The sequence below is a fragment of the Melitaea cinxia genome, chromosome 15, assembly GCF_905220565.1.
Source record: "Melitaea cinxia chromosome 15, ilMelCinx1.1, whole genome shotgun sequence".
Classification (NCBI taxonomy): domain Eukaryota; kingdom Metazoa; phylum Arthropoda; class Insecta; order Lepidoptera; family Nymphalidae; genus Melitaea; species Melitaea cinxia.
The window spans coordinates 12,802,897-12,820,712 of NC_059408.1; the positions used below are offsets into that span (position 1 = coordinate 12,802,897).

Here is a 17,816-nt window from a genome sequence, read left to right on the forward strand (position 1 = left end):
GTTTTGGGGTGACGTACAGGTGAGTTATAGAAACAGGCAAAATAAAAAAAAAATTGGATGTCTGTAAAGTGAGTTTACGGACGATAGTTTAACGTGACAACATCTATACTTACTTATACTTTTAGGCCAATCGAGTAATTTATAGTATACTATTAAATTTTTATAGTATACGAACGGAACGGGACAATGCGGAGCGTAACGCAATGAGTCATCGTTTTTAGTGAATGTCGCTGGCATTCATCGATTTATTAGACGATGTCAGGTCAAAAATAAAAAATAAAAATTGACAAAGAATTTTCTCAATATTTTGAATGACATCGTTACATTTTTTTTTTTTTTTGTAAGTTTGTATTGTTTTGACTAGCCCGTTGGTGCAGTTTGTAGTGACCCTGCTTTCTGCTTCGAGGGTTGTGGGTTCGATTCCCACCCCGAATCTGGGTGTAATATAAATATTTATTTATATACTTATATATGTATTATTTATAAGTACGTTTATCGAAAAAAAAAATATAGCTATATACCAGTCGGCTGTTCCCTATAACACAAGCATTAAGTTGCTTACTTTAGGAACAGACGACCGTGTGTGTATTGTGTAAATGTTTATTTATTTATTTATTTATTATTGTTTGGTAGAATTGGTTAAATAGCCATTAGTCCACCCATTGTACTTCACAATTTGTTAATATAAAGCAATGTTTATAATGTGTTTCATATAATTGCGGTGTAAAATAAAGTACAAACGAAAAAGTACAGACAACTAATAATAATTCAGATATTATATAGGCAAAACTTCATAATCTAATATTTTTTTTATACAACTAGGTCACTCGACAGTAAGTGATTACCGTAGCTTATAGACCCTGCGTTGCCAACCCTATCCCCCCCCCCCCAGATATTCTGGTCACTTTACTCACTAAGAGGAACATAACACTGCTTGAAAACAGTATTATTTAGCTGTGATCTTTTGTAAGGTCGCGGTACTAAGGTACGAGGTATTCCCAATCGGGCTGGTCCAAACTTCCCGCTGTGCCCTACCTCAGTTAAACTTTTTTACAAATGGTATCAAGAAACTGTTTAAACTTAAATAGTGGCGTTAGTATTCGCTTGAAGCCGTTAATTGTTTCTTATCGAACATCAATATATACTACAGTTTACAATTAATTCTGCAATTATATTCACATCTTACTACATGTGTTTTGAAATAACAATGAAGCTTGTAGCGTTACAAAAACCAGTATTTAATCTTCAGGGTTATACAATAGACTAAATTAAGGATAAGAGCGGACTCTGCGTTTTTGAAAACAGTATAGCGATGATGCGCATGATCCAATGAAAAATTACGAACAAACGTTATGTTAGCTATGTTAGCTTTTATACTTTCACGTCACGTTTCTGGGATTAGCACATTTTGTTAATGTCACGTAACATTTGTTACAAATTGTTTTTAAGCAATTTTTGACTAGTGACGTGTATATAGAGCCCACGAATCACAAATTAAGTCACCAAAAACATATTTGTTGTTCCTTAACAGTACGCACACTAAAAATAAGTTATTATACCTTTGAAATGTATACATCATATACGTAAGAACGTTTAATCCGACGCGTACGAGACTACAAATATCCTTGAACGCACAGTCCATACATGGCTGAACATTTAAAACTAACCAGGTATACCTAGCGTGTCGATCTATTAATTGATTTAATAGCGGCTTCTTTAATTATTATTTTTTGTTCTTAAGTCGTTATTTGGATGCCATCACATACGAGCACCGTGTGATAGTTTTATGGCTAAGTTATCGCTTCGAATATAGCCACAGAAGATCTTAATGGACGAGGCATATGAGCATATGCTACACAGCCGTTTTCTTTATTATTTCACATTTATTATATTTTAAACATTTTTGAATATCATATAAAAATTGACCGCTCCAGCGGGGTTCGAACCCGCGTCTCCGACTGACCGTGTCGGCGCTCTAGCCAATTAAACTATGGAACGATGTACCCGCTAGAGCGAAATTTTTGATATGATGATTTTTATTTTCGGTTTAAGCGAACCGTGGCGCCGTCTATAGTGAGTTATTTACAGAGACCCGTAACTATTCAAAGTTTCATATTACAATGAAAATCTTTGACAGGAGACGACACCATGCTATTTTTAATATGTACGATTTTTTTTTTTTTTTTTTTTGTGGATAACACATAATATTTTGTCTATTATGTTCTAAAACTTTAAATTAAAAGGTTTTTTAAGTTTTATTTCTTAGTTAATTTACAAATATTTCTAATTTACTTAGTATATTTCTAGTGTATCAAAGAACAAAGCTATTAAGAACGCCCGTGTGTAAATGATCACTTGGAAATTAAGGTTCTGCATTTAAAAGTTTATCAATTTTTTTATAGGACTTCTTTACATTTCCATTATTACGAATAAATAATACCATTTTTTATTCGTAAATATTATTTTCACATTTACTTTTTCTTATATTCAATAAGTAATTAGACTAACGATGCCATCACACGATGACATTCGAATAAAAACTCAAAGGCTTACGACGTTCTATAAACGTAACTCACTTTACCTTTAATGAAATTGAATAGAATTTTTCAAAACGCATTACCTACTTAAAACATAGTCTTAACCGACAATTAACTTTTTTATTATAAAAGAATTTTGTTAAATGGTGCCGTGCATTTTCAGTTTCTAAAACGTTATCTATAATTTACACCTTAATAAGTAAAATATTTTCATCGTATGATCATTAAGGGCCTTAAAAACTGAATTAATTATATAAATTACTAGCTGACCCCACAAACGTTGTTTTGCTTTATATTTTATTAACCTTCTCAATCCCCCGCCCCCCTTATAACTTAGGGGTATGAAAAACAGATGTTGTTCGATTCTCAGATCTACCCGATATGCACACAAAATTTCATGAGAATCGGTCAAACCGTTTCGGAGGAGTTTAGCTACAAACACCGCGACACGAGAATTTTATATATTAGATTAATAATTATTTCGTAATAAATCGACCGTATAAAGGACATCATCAAATATTATCACTAAAAGCTGAACATAAAAAATAGCATTGCTATATAGCTAGCATTACTTGTTCACTTAAAATTTTGATACTTGTAAGCTTACTAGACTTTTTAGTAACCTTTCTTATAATCATTATTTACTTTAAATTGTGACTAATAACAATGCTTAATAATACGTTGTTTATATGTGCATTGCTATATAATACCGTTTCATGCGAATTGGACTTAGTGTCCATCATTTTGTCAATATCAAGAATTTTTAACCAGTTCTCTTGATTGTCAATAATATCAAAGCATCGGTGTTGAAGGAGTTACTATACGATTGTAGATGGCAAAGTAACTACCACATGGATGTCGGATCGCTGACAGATCGCAATGTCGTGAACATACGGTTTTTCTGCAAAGAGGTTACTTCACCATATTTAGAAAACTGCGTTAATAATAAGCAGATTTCTAGTCTTTCTGAACAGTTCTAGAACTTTCCATATAATCATCAATTACTTTAAAGAGTTTAGGTCCAACAGCCCGGTTATATGTTTATATATGGTTGTGGACTTAAATACGCACCAGCACTAAAAAATTTAGTGTTAAATTAATTTAAAAATTCAATTGTTACTGAAAAACGCAAATAAAATCAACATACTTACTTTATTTGAAGCATTGAGAGATTTTTGGAAAAACAAAAGCCGACATATACGCGTATATTGTATTATTAACATTTAAACAAAAATAAATGTCGCACCGAAAATATCTAACGAGTGAAATATACCCAACAGAAGAAATATAATTATCACTGACTAGCTTCTGCCCATGACTTCATCCGCGTGGAAAAGTTTCTTTGGGCTAACTGGTGAAGCTTTCAAAAGAAAAAAAAAAACGATTTCGAAACATTCTTCATTGGTGCTCCGCTTCTATTGGTCATGCATGATGATATATATAGCCTATAGCCTTCCTCGATAAATGGCTATCTAATACTGAAAGAATTTTTTCAAATCGGACCAGTAGTTCCTGAGACTAGCGCGTTCAAACAAACAAACAAACTCTTCAGATTTATTATATTAGTAAATTAGTAAATAATATTAACTTTAAGTCTTAAATAGGTTTAATATTAACTGAATGTATATATTTCAGCCCAATAGATCCTCAAGAAACGACATACTGCGTAGTCACATCCCACAGAAAGAACTACACATCTCTATGCGCAGCTCAATACGACATTAGATCCAGTCAAGCGGAGAAGCAGAATCGCTTCTCAGATGAAGACCCATCAAATGAAACTGATCGGTCAAAATCGAACTCATTCAATAATACCATAACACAAAGTAACAGAATTGAAATCGATGACGGTTTTAATATTTTCGAAGAGAATTTCAAAAGTCTTTACAGAAGAAAGAAGTTTGGTAAGAAAATATAATATATTTTTTTTTACATCAATTCGGTGGCATCCGGTCTATTTGATCACAAATCCATTGGGTAGGTAAGGTTTACCCTAATCTTGCTGTCAAACACATTTTACCACAGAAAGACTACACTACTTGAAAGGAATATTCTTGACTTTGTATGACTTCCTCTGAGAAAGTATTTACACGTAATTAACATTAAGAAAAAAACTATAAAACTATGTTTATGAAATGGAATTACTACTTATGCATAAAACGAGCTTATTCAGGAAGATAGTTTTTTTTTGTATTGTGTCTTAACCTCTAAATGTAGAAACTACAATAAAGCTATAAGCCATAATAACAAAATTTTAGTTATTATAATATCTTAATTTTCCTCAAATAGGTCGTAGTACAAAAGTATCAAATGAGGATCCGGTAGTCGCGTGTGTTGGAGATAGAACTCACCATTTAATTGAAAATTTAGATCCAAGCACGGTAAGTGTACAAGCTTTTTTTTGTAATAAATTGTTATTAAGAACTAATCTTCCATAAGTCGAAATAGAACTTGAACTTTTGATGATGCACCAAATGCCAAACCAGATGATTTATGCTAAGGAGTTTTGCCACTTCTGATTTCTTGAGTAATATCGTTGCTACATTTCTTTTGTTTTCTTTCAGACATATTTTGTAAGTGTTTTCGGCGTGGCACGAGATCGAAGAGCTGGTTCCTTACTTACAACTGGCACTGTCCGACCTCGAACATCAACAGCTAAAAGACTGAGAGAAAATGTACCATATAGAGCTGATATTAAAGGCAAAAATGTTTATTACCTAAAGGTAACTTCGCTAACCATCCATTTTATTAGTACTGAGGTGGAGTTAATGTGACTTTATTATAATACATTTTTCGTAATACGAGTTTGTGAGCCTCACTTTGAGGATACTTACTTTGGGTAATTATATGACATTTACACCTTATAGTAATTTTTATCACGCGTATTTAATCCGAAGACGCCTTAACTGAACTTAATGCTTATTCTGACCGATGTCAGTAATCGTAGACGCAACATTACAGTCTCATAAATTTTACCATTCATTTCATGGTGTGATAACTTCAAACATTTCATTAGTATTTACTTTAAAATCAGAAAGAAAATACGAAATAGTTCGATAAAAACATTTCGTGTACATAAAAAAAAAAAAAATCCTTAATTTATTAAACGACTTTGGTTTAAGATTTTTAAATTTCTTTTTTTTTTGTATAATTAAAAATACATCTTTTTTTTTTTTGTTTTAGACCTCATCTGGTGGATCAGGTATATGGTTAGTAGTATCAACTTGCAGTGGGTCTGTGGACATAGAAGTATCTGTTAGAGGGAAAAGATTGTACGTCGCCAAGAACATTGGTATGTAACAACTCTTACTAAATAATTTCAGAAAATAATGTTTTAATGCTCATCAAACTTCAAATGACCCATAAATATACTAAAACTAGCTGAAACCCCTCACCCTGAAACCTGAATGCCCCGCAAACGTTGTTTTGCCATATATGTTAATAACCCCCTTAATCCCCCCTTATAACTTAGGGCTATGAAAAAAAGATGTTGGCCGATACTCAGACCTACCCGATATGCATACAAAATTTCATAAAAATCGGTCCACCCGTTTCGGAGGAGTATTTTAACTAACAGTGTGACACGAGAATTTTATATATGAGATACCGGCTAGTAAACATTAAATTCAGAGCAAATTTCTTAATTTAATTTAAACAAAATGTATTTAATGTTGGTTCTCTTTCACGTAGAGAACTTTATCATTATTACGTTAACTCTAAAATATTTTTCCAAATTTAGTGTTGCCATTATTGTCTAAGCGTTAATTATTTTCTCATACTATAACAGACGTGAAATACAATACTAAATATTCTTACAGAATCACATTCGAAGTTTTATATACCGCCACCAGTAACAAGTTCATCTATACAAGAAACTAGCGATGAAGGCTCCGTTCAATTCGATTCAAGCTCCGAAGAGGCTAAAATAAGATATGTTATGCGAGTTTTTCCGAACAAATGGTATCGAGATGAAGCAGTCACAGTCGAGGTAATTATACAACTAGGGTGCAAGCAAGCTGATAAGTAAGTGGTTACCGTAGCTTATAAACGTCGGGGACATCGCAAACACGTTAGCGACCCTACCTCCGCTGTCAATCGTCTTATAAAATTAGATATATATATATATATATATATATATATATATATATATATAATAATAATTATACTTTTTATGTTCCTTTTAATAGAAATCCCAAAATAAAGACTATATTTGCGTTTCTCTAAAACAAGAAATTTATTTATATTACCACATATTTTCTATATTTACAATTCTTAGCATTTTAACTACATTATAATTACAATATTTACTTACCTAAAACAAGAAAAACAACATTTAAAGCCTTTATTTAAACTAATTTCTTTACAATCTTAATGTAAAAATAATTCTGTCATCACAACAAAGTTTTATTTTTCTGTCCTGACAATAAAATAAACAAAAAGGTTCTAATTAAAAAAAGTAACAAAATATAAAATGAATGTTGTGTTTTCTTTACATATATATATATATATATATATATATATATATATATATATATATATATATATATATATATATATATATATATATATAAGTAGTAAGTAGTGGTATATTATGTTTCTATTATATCTTCTTCCATATACATATAAAAATGAATGTTTGTCTGAATGTCCTTTATAAAATCGTAAACTATGCATTTGATCATGTCATGATCTTCAGCAAAGCGCTGTGCATGAGCCCATAAATGTTTCTGAGTTGGTACGACCAAAAAAAAACGTAGCAACGCGTGCAGGGTACAGCTAGCTAGTTATATAATATAGTACGTTTTAAAAATTGGATTTAATTAAAGACACGTTCTATTTCCTTGAATCTCTTTGTAGTGTGTACCTACATCTAATAGTTAATAGGATGCGTGTTTCTTTGTCTATACATAATTACCTACTGAAGGTATTGACGATTCATAGAAATGACGCTTTCAGATGGTTTCGCTGATTAAATTAGTATTTAACATTTAATTTACCTATCTGTTAAAAGATTTTATCCCGTGAAACTTCCTTGATTCCAGCTATAATATATACGCCTGATAATAATCATTAATCTTACTACATGATTTGCGAAGGGCGGGTGATAATCTGATAGTACACTAGAATAACAAACCCCACTAAAATCCTTAAGAATTATACTTATTAGAAAATAGTATGTTTATTGGTAAAAGTTATATGTGATAAAACATTTTATGATTCATAGTAAAGTTAATAACTACATAAATATTGATCTGATAAGCATCGTAATCCAAGTGGGTGGGAAATTCGACGTTTTATTAGCGATATATAAGGAAGTTAAGTTGATAACCTTAATAGCATATTAAAATAAAGTAAAAAAAAAGAAATTTAAATGCTATAATATTAAACATTTTTGAATATCATATCAAAAATTGACCGCTCCAGCGGGATTCGAACCCGCGTCTTCGACATACCGTGTCGACGCTCTAGCCAATTAAGCTATGGAACGATATACCACTAGAGCGAAACTTTTGATATGATGATTTTTACTTTCGGTTTAAGCGAACCGTGGCGCCGTCTATAGTGAGTTCTTTACAGAGACTCGTAACTATTCAAAGTTTCATATTACAATGAAAATCCTTGACAGGAGACGACACCATGCTATTTTTAATATGTACGATTTTTATTTTTGTGTTACCCACAATTAGGAATTCTAAACATTTTTGAATATCATATCAAAAATTGACCGCTCCAGCGGGATTCGAACCCGCGTCTTCGACATACCGTGTCGACGCTCTAGCCAATTAAGCTATGGAACGATATACCACTAGAGCGAAACTTTTGATATGATGATTTTTACTTTCGGTTTAAGCGAACCGTGGCGCCGTCTATAGTGAGTTCTTTACAGAGACTCGTAACTATTCAAAGTTTCATATTACAATGAAAATCCTTGACAGGAGACGACACCATGCTATTTTTAATATGTACGATTTTTATTTTTGTGTTACCCACAATTAGGAATTCTAAACATTTTTGAATATCATATCAAAAATTGACCGCTCCAGCGGGATTCGAACCCGCGTCTTCGACATACCGTGTCGACGCTCTAGCCAATTAAGCTATGGAACGATATACCACTAGAGCGAAACTTTTGATATGATGATTTTTACTTTCGGTTTAAGCGAACCGTGGCGCCGTCTATAGTGAGTTCTTTACAGAGACTCGTAACTATTCAAAGTTTCATATTACAATGAAAATCCTTGACAGGAGACGACACCATGCTATTTTTAATATGTACGATTTTTATTTTTGTGTTACCCACAATTAGGAATTCTAAACATTTTTGAATATCATATCAAAAATTGACCGCTCCAGCGGGATTCGAACCCGCGTCTTCGACATACCGTGTCGACGCTCTAGCCAATTAAGCTATGGAACGATATACCACTAGAGCGAAACTTTTGATATGATGATTTTTACTTTCGGTTTAAGCGAACCGTGGCGCCGTCTATAGTGAGTTCTTTACAGAGACTCGTAACTATTCAAAGTTTCATATTACAATGAAAATCCTTGACAGGAGACGACACCATGCTATTTTTAATATGTACGATTTTTATTTTTGTGTTACCCACAATTAGGAATTCTAAACATTTTTGAATATCATATCAAAAATTGACCGCTCCAGCGGGATTCGAACCCGCGTCTTCGACATACCGTGTCGACGCTCTAGCCAATTAAGCTATGGAACGATATACCACTAGAGCGAAACTTTTGATATGATGATTTTTACTTTCGGTTTAAGCGAACCGTGGCGCCGTCTATAGTGAGTTCTTTACAGAGACTTTTACTTTTTTCTTACAGAGAGAAAAGTTTCGCTCTAGTGGTATATCGTTCCATAGCTTAATTGGCTAGAGCGTCGACACGGTATGTCGAAGACGCGGGTTCGAATCCCGCTGGAGCGGTCAATTTTTGATATGATATTCAAAAATGTTTAGAATTCCTAATTGTGGGTAACACAAAAATAAAAATCGTACATATTAAAAATAGCATGGTGTCGTCTCCTGTCAAGGATTTTCATTGTAATATGAAACTTTGAATAGTTACGAGTCTCTGTAAAGAACTCACTATAGACGGCGCCACGGTTCGCTTAAACCGAAAGTAAAAATCATCATATCAAAAGTTTCGCTCTAGTGGTATATCGTTCCATAGCTTAATTGGCTAGAGCGTCGACACGGTATGTCGAAGACGCGGGTTCGAATCCCGCTGGAGCGGTCAATTTTTGATATGATATTCAAAAATGTTTAGAATTCCTAATTGTGGGTAACACAAAAATAAAAATCGTACATATTAAAAATAGCATGGTGTCGTCTCCTGTCAAGGATTTTCATTGTAATATGAAACTTTGAATAGTTACGAGTCTCTGTAAAGAACTCACTATAGACGGCGCCACGGTTCGCTTAAACCGAAAGTAAAAATCATCATATCAAAGTTTCGCTCTAGTGGTATATCGTTCCATAGCTTAATTGGCTAGAGCGTCGACACGGTATGTCGAAGACGCGGGTTCGAATCCCGCTGGAGCGGTCAATTTTTGATATGATATTCAAAAATGTTTAGAATTCCTAATTGTGGGAACACAAAAATAAAAATCGTACATATTAAAAATAGCATGGTGTCGTCTCCTGTCAAGGATTTTCATTGTAATATGAAACTTTGAATAGTTACGAGTCTCTGTAAAGAACTCACTATAGACGGCGCCACGGTTCGCTTAAACCGAAAGTAAAAATCATCATATCAAAAGTTTCGCTCTAGTGGTATATCGTTCCATAGCTTAATTGGCTAGAGCGTCGACACGGTATGTCGAAGACGCGGGTTCGAATCCCGCTGGAGCGGTCAATTTTTGATATGATATTCAAAAATGTTTAGAATTCCTAATTGTGGGTAACACAAAAATAAAAATCGTACATATTAAAAATAGCATGGTGTCGTCTCCTGTCAAGGATTTTCATTGTAATATGAAACTTTGAATAGTTACGAGTCTCTGTAAAGAACTCACTATAGACGGCGCCACGGTTCGCTTAAACCGAAAGTAAAAATCATCATATCAAAAGTTTCGCTCTAGTGGTATATCGTTCCATAGCTTAATTGGCTAGAGCGTCGACACGGTATGTCGAAGACGCGGGTTCGAATCCCGCTGGAGCGGTCAATTTTTGATATGATATTCAAAAATGTTTAGAATTCCTAATTGTGGGTAACACAAAAATAAAAATCGTACATATGCTATAATATTAATTAAAAAAAAAAAACATAATTAAAAACCTTCTACAAAAATTACTTTTGTGTGTTTATCGCCATATGGAACGAGAATTTCCGTTTTTTATAGCATTAATATTAAAAAATAACATTTTTTTTAATAATTATAATGTTCGTATTTATCCCTGAAAATAGTTATGCTTTGTACATAATAAATTGTAATTGGTTAACCATCTTTGGGAATCCAATATGTTTGATTTAGAGCAATGTCACTTACAATTTATTAGCTAATTCTGCAATGTCATTCAAACCAAATGTCTGTGTAACTGTTGTAAAAATAAGTTACACCAAAAAAACTAGTTAACTAATAAATAAGTTTATGATGACCTTAAAAAGAATTGAATCAAGCATGAATTAATTTCGGACGATTTCTTTTTTCCTTAATTTTACGGAAACAATAACTTACAGGATACGTAGGGATGTTTGTGGTGCAGTTCTCTTTGCCTTTACTACTATATAGCCCTTTTAAACCCTATTGAAATATAGACACATTTATTTAACAAATAAACTTAAAATAGGGCTTTCGACGAAGCAAAAAAAAAAAACAGTTCCTATTAGTAGGTATTAGTAGTTTATAAGCACTATTTTGTATTCAGCTCACAGCGTCAACGTCAAGATGGGGCATGAGCATTCCCGAGCTTGTGGAAGATGGTGGAACTGTTCGTGAGCTTAGACCAAGGAGATCGTGTAGATCCGTGGACATCGCCTTCCTACCCGCAACACATAATGCTACTGATGTTATTAGGTAATGTATCATCCACTCTCTTTCTCATCTTTAGGTCCTTCCCTTAATCATTTTAAAGGTAAAAAGGAAAAGGTAAATCCTATATTCTTTTTACCGTGAAGCTATTTGCAAATTTATCTGGTTTGTATGTGTATAATCAGTAGTAGTAACCAAATACTGGGGATTCCCATCTTCTCAATTGTAGTAACTTTGTTTGACTATTAACTTTTACGATTATACTAATGAATATGTTATAAATACTTTCACGACAAAATTCACTATTAAAAAGGTTCTGTAACTGTCCTAGATCTCAATATGAATAACCATACCATTATAATAAATAAAACCCACATTGGAACAGCGTGATGGATTAAGCTCTGATCTTTCTCCTACATGGGAAAAGAGGCCTGTGCCCAGCAGTGGGATGTTATAAACTGAAGCGTATAATAAATAAAAAAGTAATTGTCTTTACTGGCAAACGAAAAAATTGACTTCAATTTATATCGACAATTAATACTACGTTCACAGTCGAAAAGATGTTCAATTAAATGCGTATTATTAGGAATAACTCTAAATTAAATTTTTATAGGATTACAAGACAAGCTCAAGCTTTCGATTAAAAATAGAACGATCAAAATCGGCACATCCGCTATGAAGTTATGAGGTAGCACCAGTAACAAAAAAAAAAATACAAAAGGACGTTATGCTTATAATCGATTTTTCTTGTCGTTTTTTATATGTAACTATATCGTTAATACTACCAACAAATAAGAGTGTAATGGAATTTGCACAAAATACCGATTTTAAGAGTTAAAAAATTTCGGTTAGTAACGAGTATTAAATTGCGTTCGAAGAGAAAGCCGATATACATTACGAGCCTACGACCTTCTGAAAAACACATAAATATTATTAAAAATGTAATCGCCATCTGCAACTTTGTTGCATGTGATGTACGATGAAACAATAAAAATCGAAAGATAATAACAGCGGTTAAACTTCGTGTTTCAATTCCTTGAGCAATAATAAATTTCTACCTTGTGAGTAACTACCCTCATTTTTATATCAATTTGTAAGGCTATATTACACGAATTAAAGTTCACAGTATTATCCCTTATAAGAAAATATACTTTTAAGTGCATCACTATTGTATGTCCTCTCAATAGTTGCTTACTTGTAAAATTTTATTATATTTTAGTTTTTTAAATACATCTTTTTTTAAATGTAGGTATCATAATTTTTAACTAGCCAGCTTCAATGTATATTTGAGAAAAACTAGTGTTAGTTTATAATTTTTCTAAGCCACGGTAGGGGGTCAAACACAATAATAGATATGAATAGATAAAAAACAATTGTCCAAGCGGGAATTGAGCCTGAAACCGTCGGCGTTAATAAAATTCATCCCAGAGTGGTTGATGAGTACGCTAAATAATATTTTTATTTCTTATATTAATTTTTTTGTAATGTATGTTCTTGTTTTCAGATATTGTATTTTATCTCGTGAAATAACTGATAGTGACGTCACAATCTGTGCTTTAACAAAAAAATCTGTAACGAAGACTCAGTGCATAAGTCATATGCAGCGACCTCCGTAAGTAAAGTAATTTTTTACTTTTTTTTTTATAGCAGACGTAGCATGCACATTTATGAGTACCTATAAAAAAGTAAATATAATACTAATTATTATAAACTTGGTTTCATAGTACTTTTTAGTATCAATCGTGCTTAAAAAAAATGTTAAAATTGAATTATTTAATTTCAATATTTTTTTTTCTTAAAATAATTGTTTGCTCGCAAACGAAAAAAAAACGACTTCAATTATAAAAGTCAATGGGCCCAAGAGAGCAGTATCAGATATCGATTAAACAAAGAATCATAAAAATCGGTGAAGAGTTATGTGGTTTAATACAAACGTAGATCGAAGAAAAAATTATTATTACATATATAGATATTATATATATATATATATATATATATATATATATATATATATATATATATATATATATATATATATATATATATATATATATATATATATATATATATAAATATTATAATTATATATACTTGAATAGTACTTGTCAATTAAATTTAAATGGGACCCATATGACACGCACGACCTTTCGATTAAAAAAGAATCATCGAAATCGGAACGAAGTAAAATGGTCTGCGGTAACATACATTTAAAAAAATACAATCAAATTGAGACTCCTCCTTTTTGTAGTCGGTTGAAAATAGGAAAACACGAGAGATGGTGAAAAAAAGTAAAACAACGAAAACATAAATATAACAAACCCTACTGCCTCCTTTTTTGGAAGTCGGTTAATAAATAAGGAATACGATATAATTTATTATACTCTTGGTAATACATCAAGAGTCGAGTGTGTGTATATTTTAATTGTATTTTTTTGTTTCAGAACAAGGGTGATCGTACAGAAAGTGGTTGGATTGAAAGCTGGAAGAAAATATGCCATACAAGTTACTGCTTCATCAAAAGGAAGTCACGTGCCATACAAAATTTTGTACGTTGATACAAATGTGTCATGTAAAGATGAATATTAATTATCAACTATTAAGCGCATTAGAAAATCAGTATTAGGTATATTATTATTTTATTGTATGTGTACTGTGAATTTTTCATAAATATTATTTCCAACCAGTTTTACTGGTTTGAAGCTTTCATGTATATAAAAACGTTGAACAAATATGTATTTATTTTTCTAAATCATACTATAATAAATTTAAAAATAAAAGTGAAATAATTAGTTGTAAGCTACATGTAAGTTTTAAAGTTTATATCAGAGAGGCATTTTTTGTAATTATCATAAAAATTGTCAATAACATAGATATTATTTAAATTTAATACCGTAATGAATTTCCTAATAGATTTACATGAATTCACCCTATTATAAATAAGTTTCTTGTGGCATTTAGTTGAACAGATATGTAAGTTCCTACTATTTTTATGCAGAGTGTATTTAAATATATAATTATTATAAGTGATAAGAAATTATTGTTTTATTTTCCCCATTCAATTCAAGTCAGTAGTTAATTTTAACATTGTATCATTAGTTTTACAGAGTAGCGAATCTTAATAAATTAATGTTTTCATATTAAATAGACAAAAAATGAGCTACTTATCTTACTTAAAGTCCATGTAAAAGTTATGAAGTAATATGCAAAATAATAAAACAAGCCAACCTGCGTAGGTTATTTCAATGAATCGCTTGTATAGGTAAATATAATAATTTGAATTCCCTAATTTCAAAAGAGTTTACTTTGACCTAGACTTTATCATACGTGTACAAAGTTAACAAAATAGTTTCAATTATTATCTACTCTAAGTTACAATATTCACACATTAATAATACAATATGATTCTATGTATTCTAGTAGTGAAATACCTACTAATAATATCTTCCTCGCATTGTAATATTTGCAAGTTTATTCATACAGTCGTATAATAACATATTTTTATATAAGTATTTCCTTTTTATAATTAAGTACATATTTCATACTTTCTTTCTTCTTATACAGATAGCCCACCTACCTAATTCAGTCAAATATTAGGATACCTCCTTATTGTTAGTTTTCTTAAACTTTATAGTTTCTTACCTATGCCTGTAACCAAATAATTCGCGTCTATAATCACATAATATCAATGTCATAATGGTGACAATGACAATGTCAATATGAACACTTTGCTGTCACTATAGAGGTTACCCTCCGTAGCTGTAAGTAAATAAATTACTATATTACTGCCAGCACATCGTAATAATAAAATAAAGCACAATATAAAACTAGTAAAAAGTTTCGAAACATGGGAACAAACGAGAAACAGTTCTTTGGTCCTTTGACTTTGCATCAAAAAAGTGAAAAACCATCAATTTTTAAGTGCGATAAACCAACAGAATGTTCTTGTGTTTTATGTGATGAAATATTCGTATTACCGTCCTCTGAACAACAATTCCTAACGCACTTGTTCATGGAACATCGACTGGTTATCGCAGATGTGAATGAAATTGCCGATTTGAGAGATTATATGAAGTATTGGAAGCTAAGATTCAAAGGTAACGTAGGTTACGTTTATTCAAACGTTACTTCAATATTGCTTTTATATTTATAGATAAATTTGATTATGTGTTTTGATTTACATATAATAGAGCTGAAGGGTTAAGTACCAAAATCTTCTTGATCTGAAATAACTAAGAAAGTATTGTATGCCCTTAATTTGTAAATAACCTTATATTAGGTGTAGAATTTTTATGTGTATGTTTTTAAACAATTCACTGATTGCTGAATCTCTATGGCTGCTTAGTATCTTTATTAATGCCTCACACTCAATGGCCTCTGATTTACTCCTGTGTCGGGTGTCTGAATAGGAATAAATACTAATGAGGGCTGTTAAGTGACTTAGATCCACAGAGGAATGTAATAGGTGGTGATGTAATTTGATCTGTGCTGAGATATTTTTTTAGGGATATCTGTGGGATTTGTTATTGTGTAATAATGTTAGAAATGCTAATATTAGAAAAAAATGGGATCAGTCGGAATATTAGTTATCTATTGTTACCAATTCTTTTTTTTTTTGTTTTTCAGATCAAAATTTACCATACTTTTGTACGACAATGCTTCTTGATAACAAACCAGATGGTACAAAATCTAAAAACGAGGAATACTTTCTTTTAAGTGATATTTTACCTGAGGATAAAGAACTACGACAAAACCTTAGACAGAACAAGTTAGAGACATTGTTAGAAAGACACGCTTTTGAAAGAGAAGATAAAAATTATTCAAAGGAGTGCCTCTTTTGTCGACATGTTTCAAATGGCACACGAGCGACTTATTTGAATCATTTATATGAAAAACATAATTTTCATATTGCTAAACCTGATAATTTAATATTTGTAGATGACCTAGTTGATTTAATAGCTTCAAAATTAGAAAAACTTCAGTGCATCTATTGTGAAGGACTATTTAAGGATCGGACAATTTTAAAAGAACATATGAGAAAGAAAGGACACAAAAGAATAAACCCAGCTAATAAGGAATATGACAAATTCTTTCTAGTCAATTACGTAGGTGATAAGCAACCAGTGTCGAAACCTAAATATAACCAACCAAGTACTTCTAAATACAAAAATAATTTCAAAAGAGAGGATTATGATCGTGATTCCAATGTCGACAGTGATCCGGACTGGTCAGAATGGACCGACGAAAACGGACCATTAATTACGTGTCTTCTTTGTGACCAAACTGAAATGGAATATGAAAATATCCTAGACCATATGGAAAAGAAACATGAATTTTCATTCACAAAAGCAACGGTAGGGCTAAATTTTTATCATAAAATTAAAATTGTCAATTATATCCGACGTCAAATACACTTAAAGCAATGTCTATCTTGTGAAACAAAGTTTGATGACTCTAAGAATTTAGAAAAACATTTGAAGGAAATGAAACATTGGGAGTTGCATAAAGAAAAATGGGATCAGCCTGAATATTATTTCCCAACATACGAAGATGATTTATTTCTGTGTTTCATTCATGATGAGGATGAAAGTTGGTGGTCAACTGATGAACAAGAAACTGAAAAGCAGGATAATAATCGGTCTGATGATATATCAAAAGCAATGGCGATGTCTGTTCTTAATGACTGAATAAAAAATATTTTATTTAAAATCACAATAACTATATATTGAGTGAGTATTTAGATAAATATTTAAATATATTCTATCTTTATAATGGACTTAACTGTTTGTCTTTTGTGTATTGTAATAAATTTGATAAAAGCAATATAATCTGTAATTATATAAGTAGAATGTAATTATTGCATCAGTGCTTTACGGTAAAGACTTAAGACAACTGTTTTTATTTTATATTCAATCTTATTATTAAAAATTAGGATAATGGTAAAAAGCATAATTCTATTATACACGTAATTATGTATATATCATTCAATGTTTTTCTCAAATATATTTTATATAGCAACAAACATATGTATTTGTATCTCTTAACTGTGCCTCGGAGACCACGTTAAGCTGTCGATCGTGGTTGCTATAATGTCCAACTGAAAGCGATTGTTACTCATAGTAGGGAATATATCTGCCAACCCGCATTGGAGCAGCGTGGTGGATTAAGCTCTGATCCTTCTCCTACATGGAGAAAGAGGCCTATGTAGCCAGGCCAGAGCAGTGAAATATTACAGGCTCAAGTGTGTTTGTGTGATAACATACACATATATGCGACAACACGCAGTGGAGCAG

The 17,816-nt window shown here is 31.7% G+C and overlaps 2 protein-coding genes across 2 annotated transcripts in view; both read left to right on the plus strand.

Moving 5' to 3' along the window:
• The window catches only part of LOC123660179, a 29,480-nt gene extending 14,920 nt beyond the window's left edge, over positions 1–14,560 (plus strand). The window contains exons 5-12 of the mRNA XM_045595280.1: positions 4,173–4,441; positions 4,827–4,918; positions 5,102–5,260; positions 5,721–5,829; positions 6,356–6,525; positions 11,423–11,571; positions 13,031–13,138; positions 13,968–14,560. Of these exons, the coding sequence (XP_045451236.1) occupies positions 4,173–4,441; positions 4,827–4,918; positions 5,102–5,260; positions 5,721–5,829; positions 6,356–6,525; positions 11,423–11,571; positions 13,031–13,138; positions 13,968–14,112 (1,201 nt within the window). The 3' untranslated portion in view covers positions 14,113–14,560. The remainder of the gene's footprint in view (positions 1–4,172; positions 4,442–4,826; positions 4,919–5,101; positions 5,261–5,720; positions 5,830–6,355; positions 6,526–11,422; positions 11,572–13,030; positions 13,139–13,967) is intronic.
• A 787-nt stretch (positions 14,561–15,347) lies between these two features.
• On the plus strand, positions 15,348–17,416 carry LOC123660350 (zinc finger protein 277). Its single transcript, XM_045595447.1, has 2 exons — positions 15,348–15,620; positions 16,150–17,416. The coding sequence occupies exons 1-2, from the start codon at positions 15,371–15,373 to the stop codon at positions 17,208–17,210; spliced, it is 1,311 nt and encodes a 436-aa protein (XP_045451403.1). The 5' UTR covers positions 15,348–15,370; the 3' UTR covers positions 17,211–17,416.
• Positions 17,417–17,816: the final 400 nt, after the last annotated feature.

What these genes read in the sequence shown, in the direction of transcription:
- LOC123660350 (XM_045595447.1), top strand. Translation starts at nt 15,371, where the DNA reads ATGGGAACAAACGAGAAACAGTTCTTTGGTCCTTTGACTTTGCATCAA. An exon ending in TTGGAAGCTAAGATTCAAAG is followed by an intron (nt 15,621 to 16,149) that starts GTAACGTAGGTT and finishes TTTGTTTTTCAG; the next exon opens with ATCAAAATTTACCATACTTT.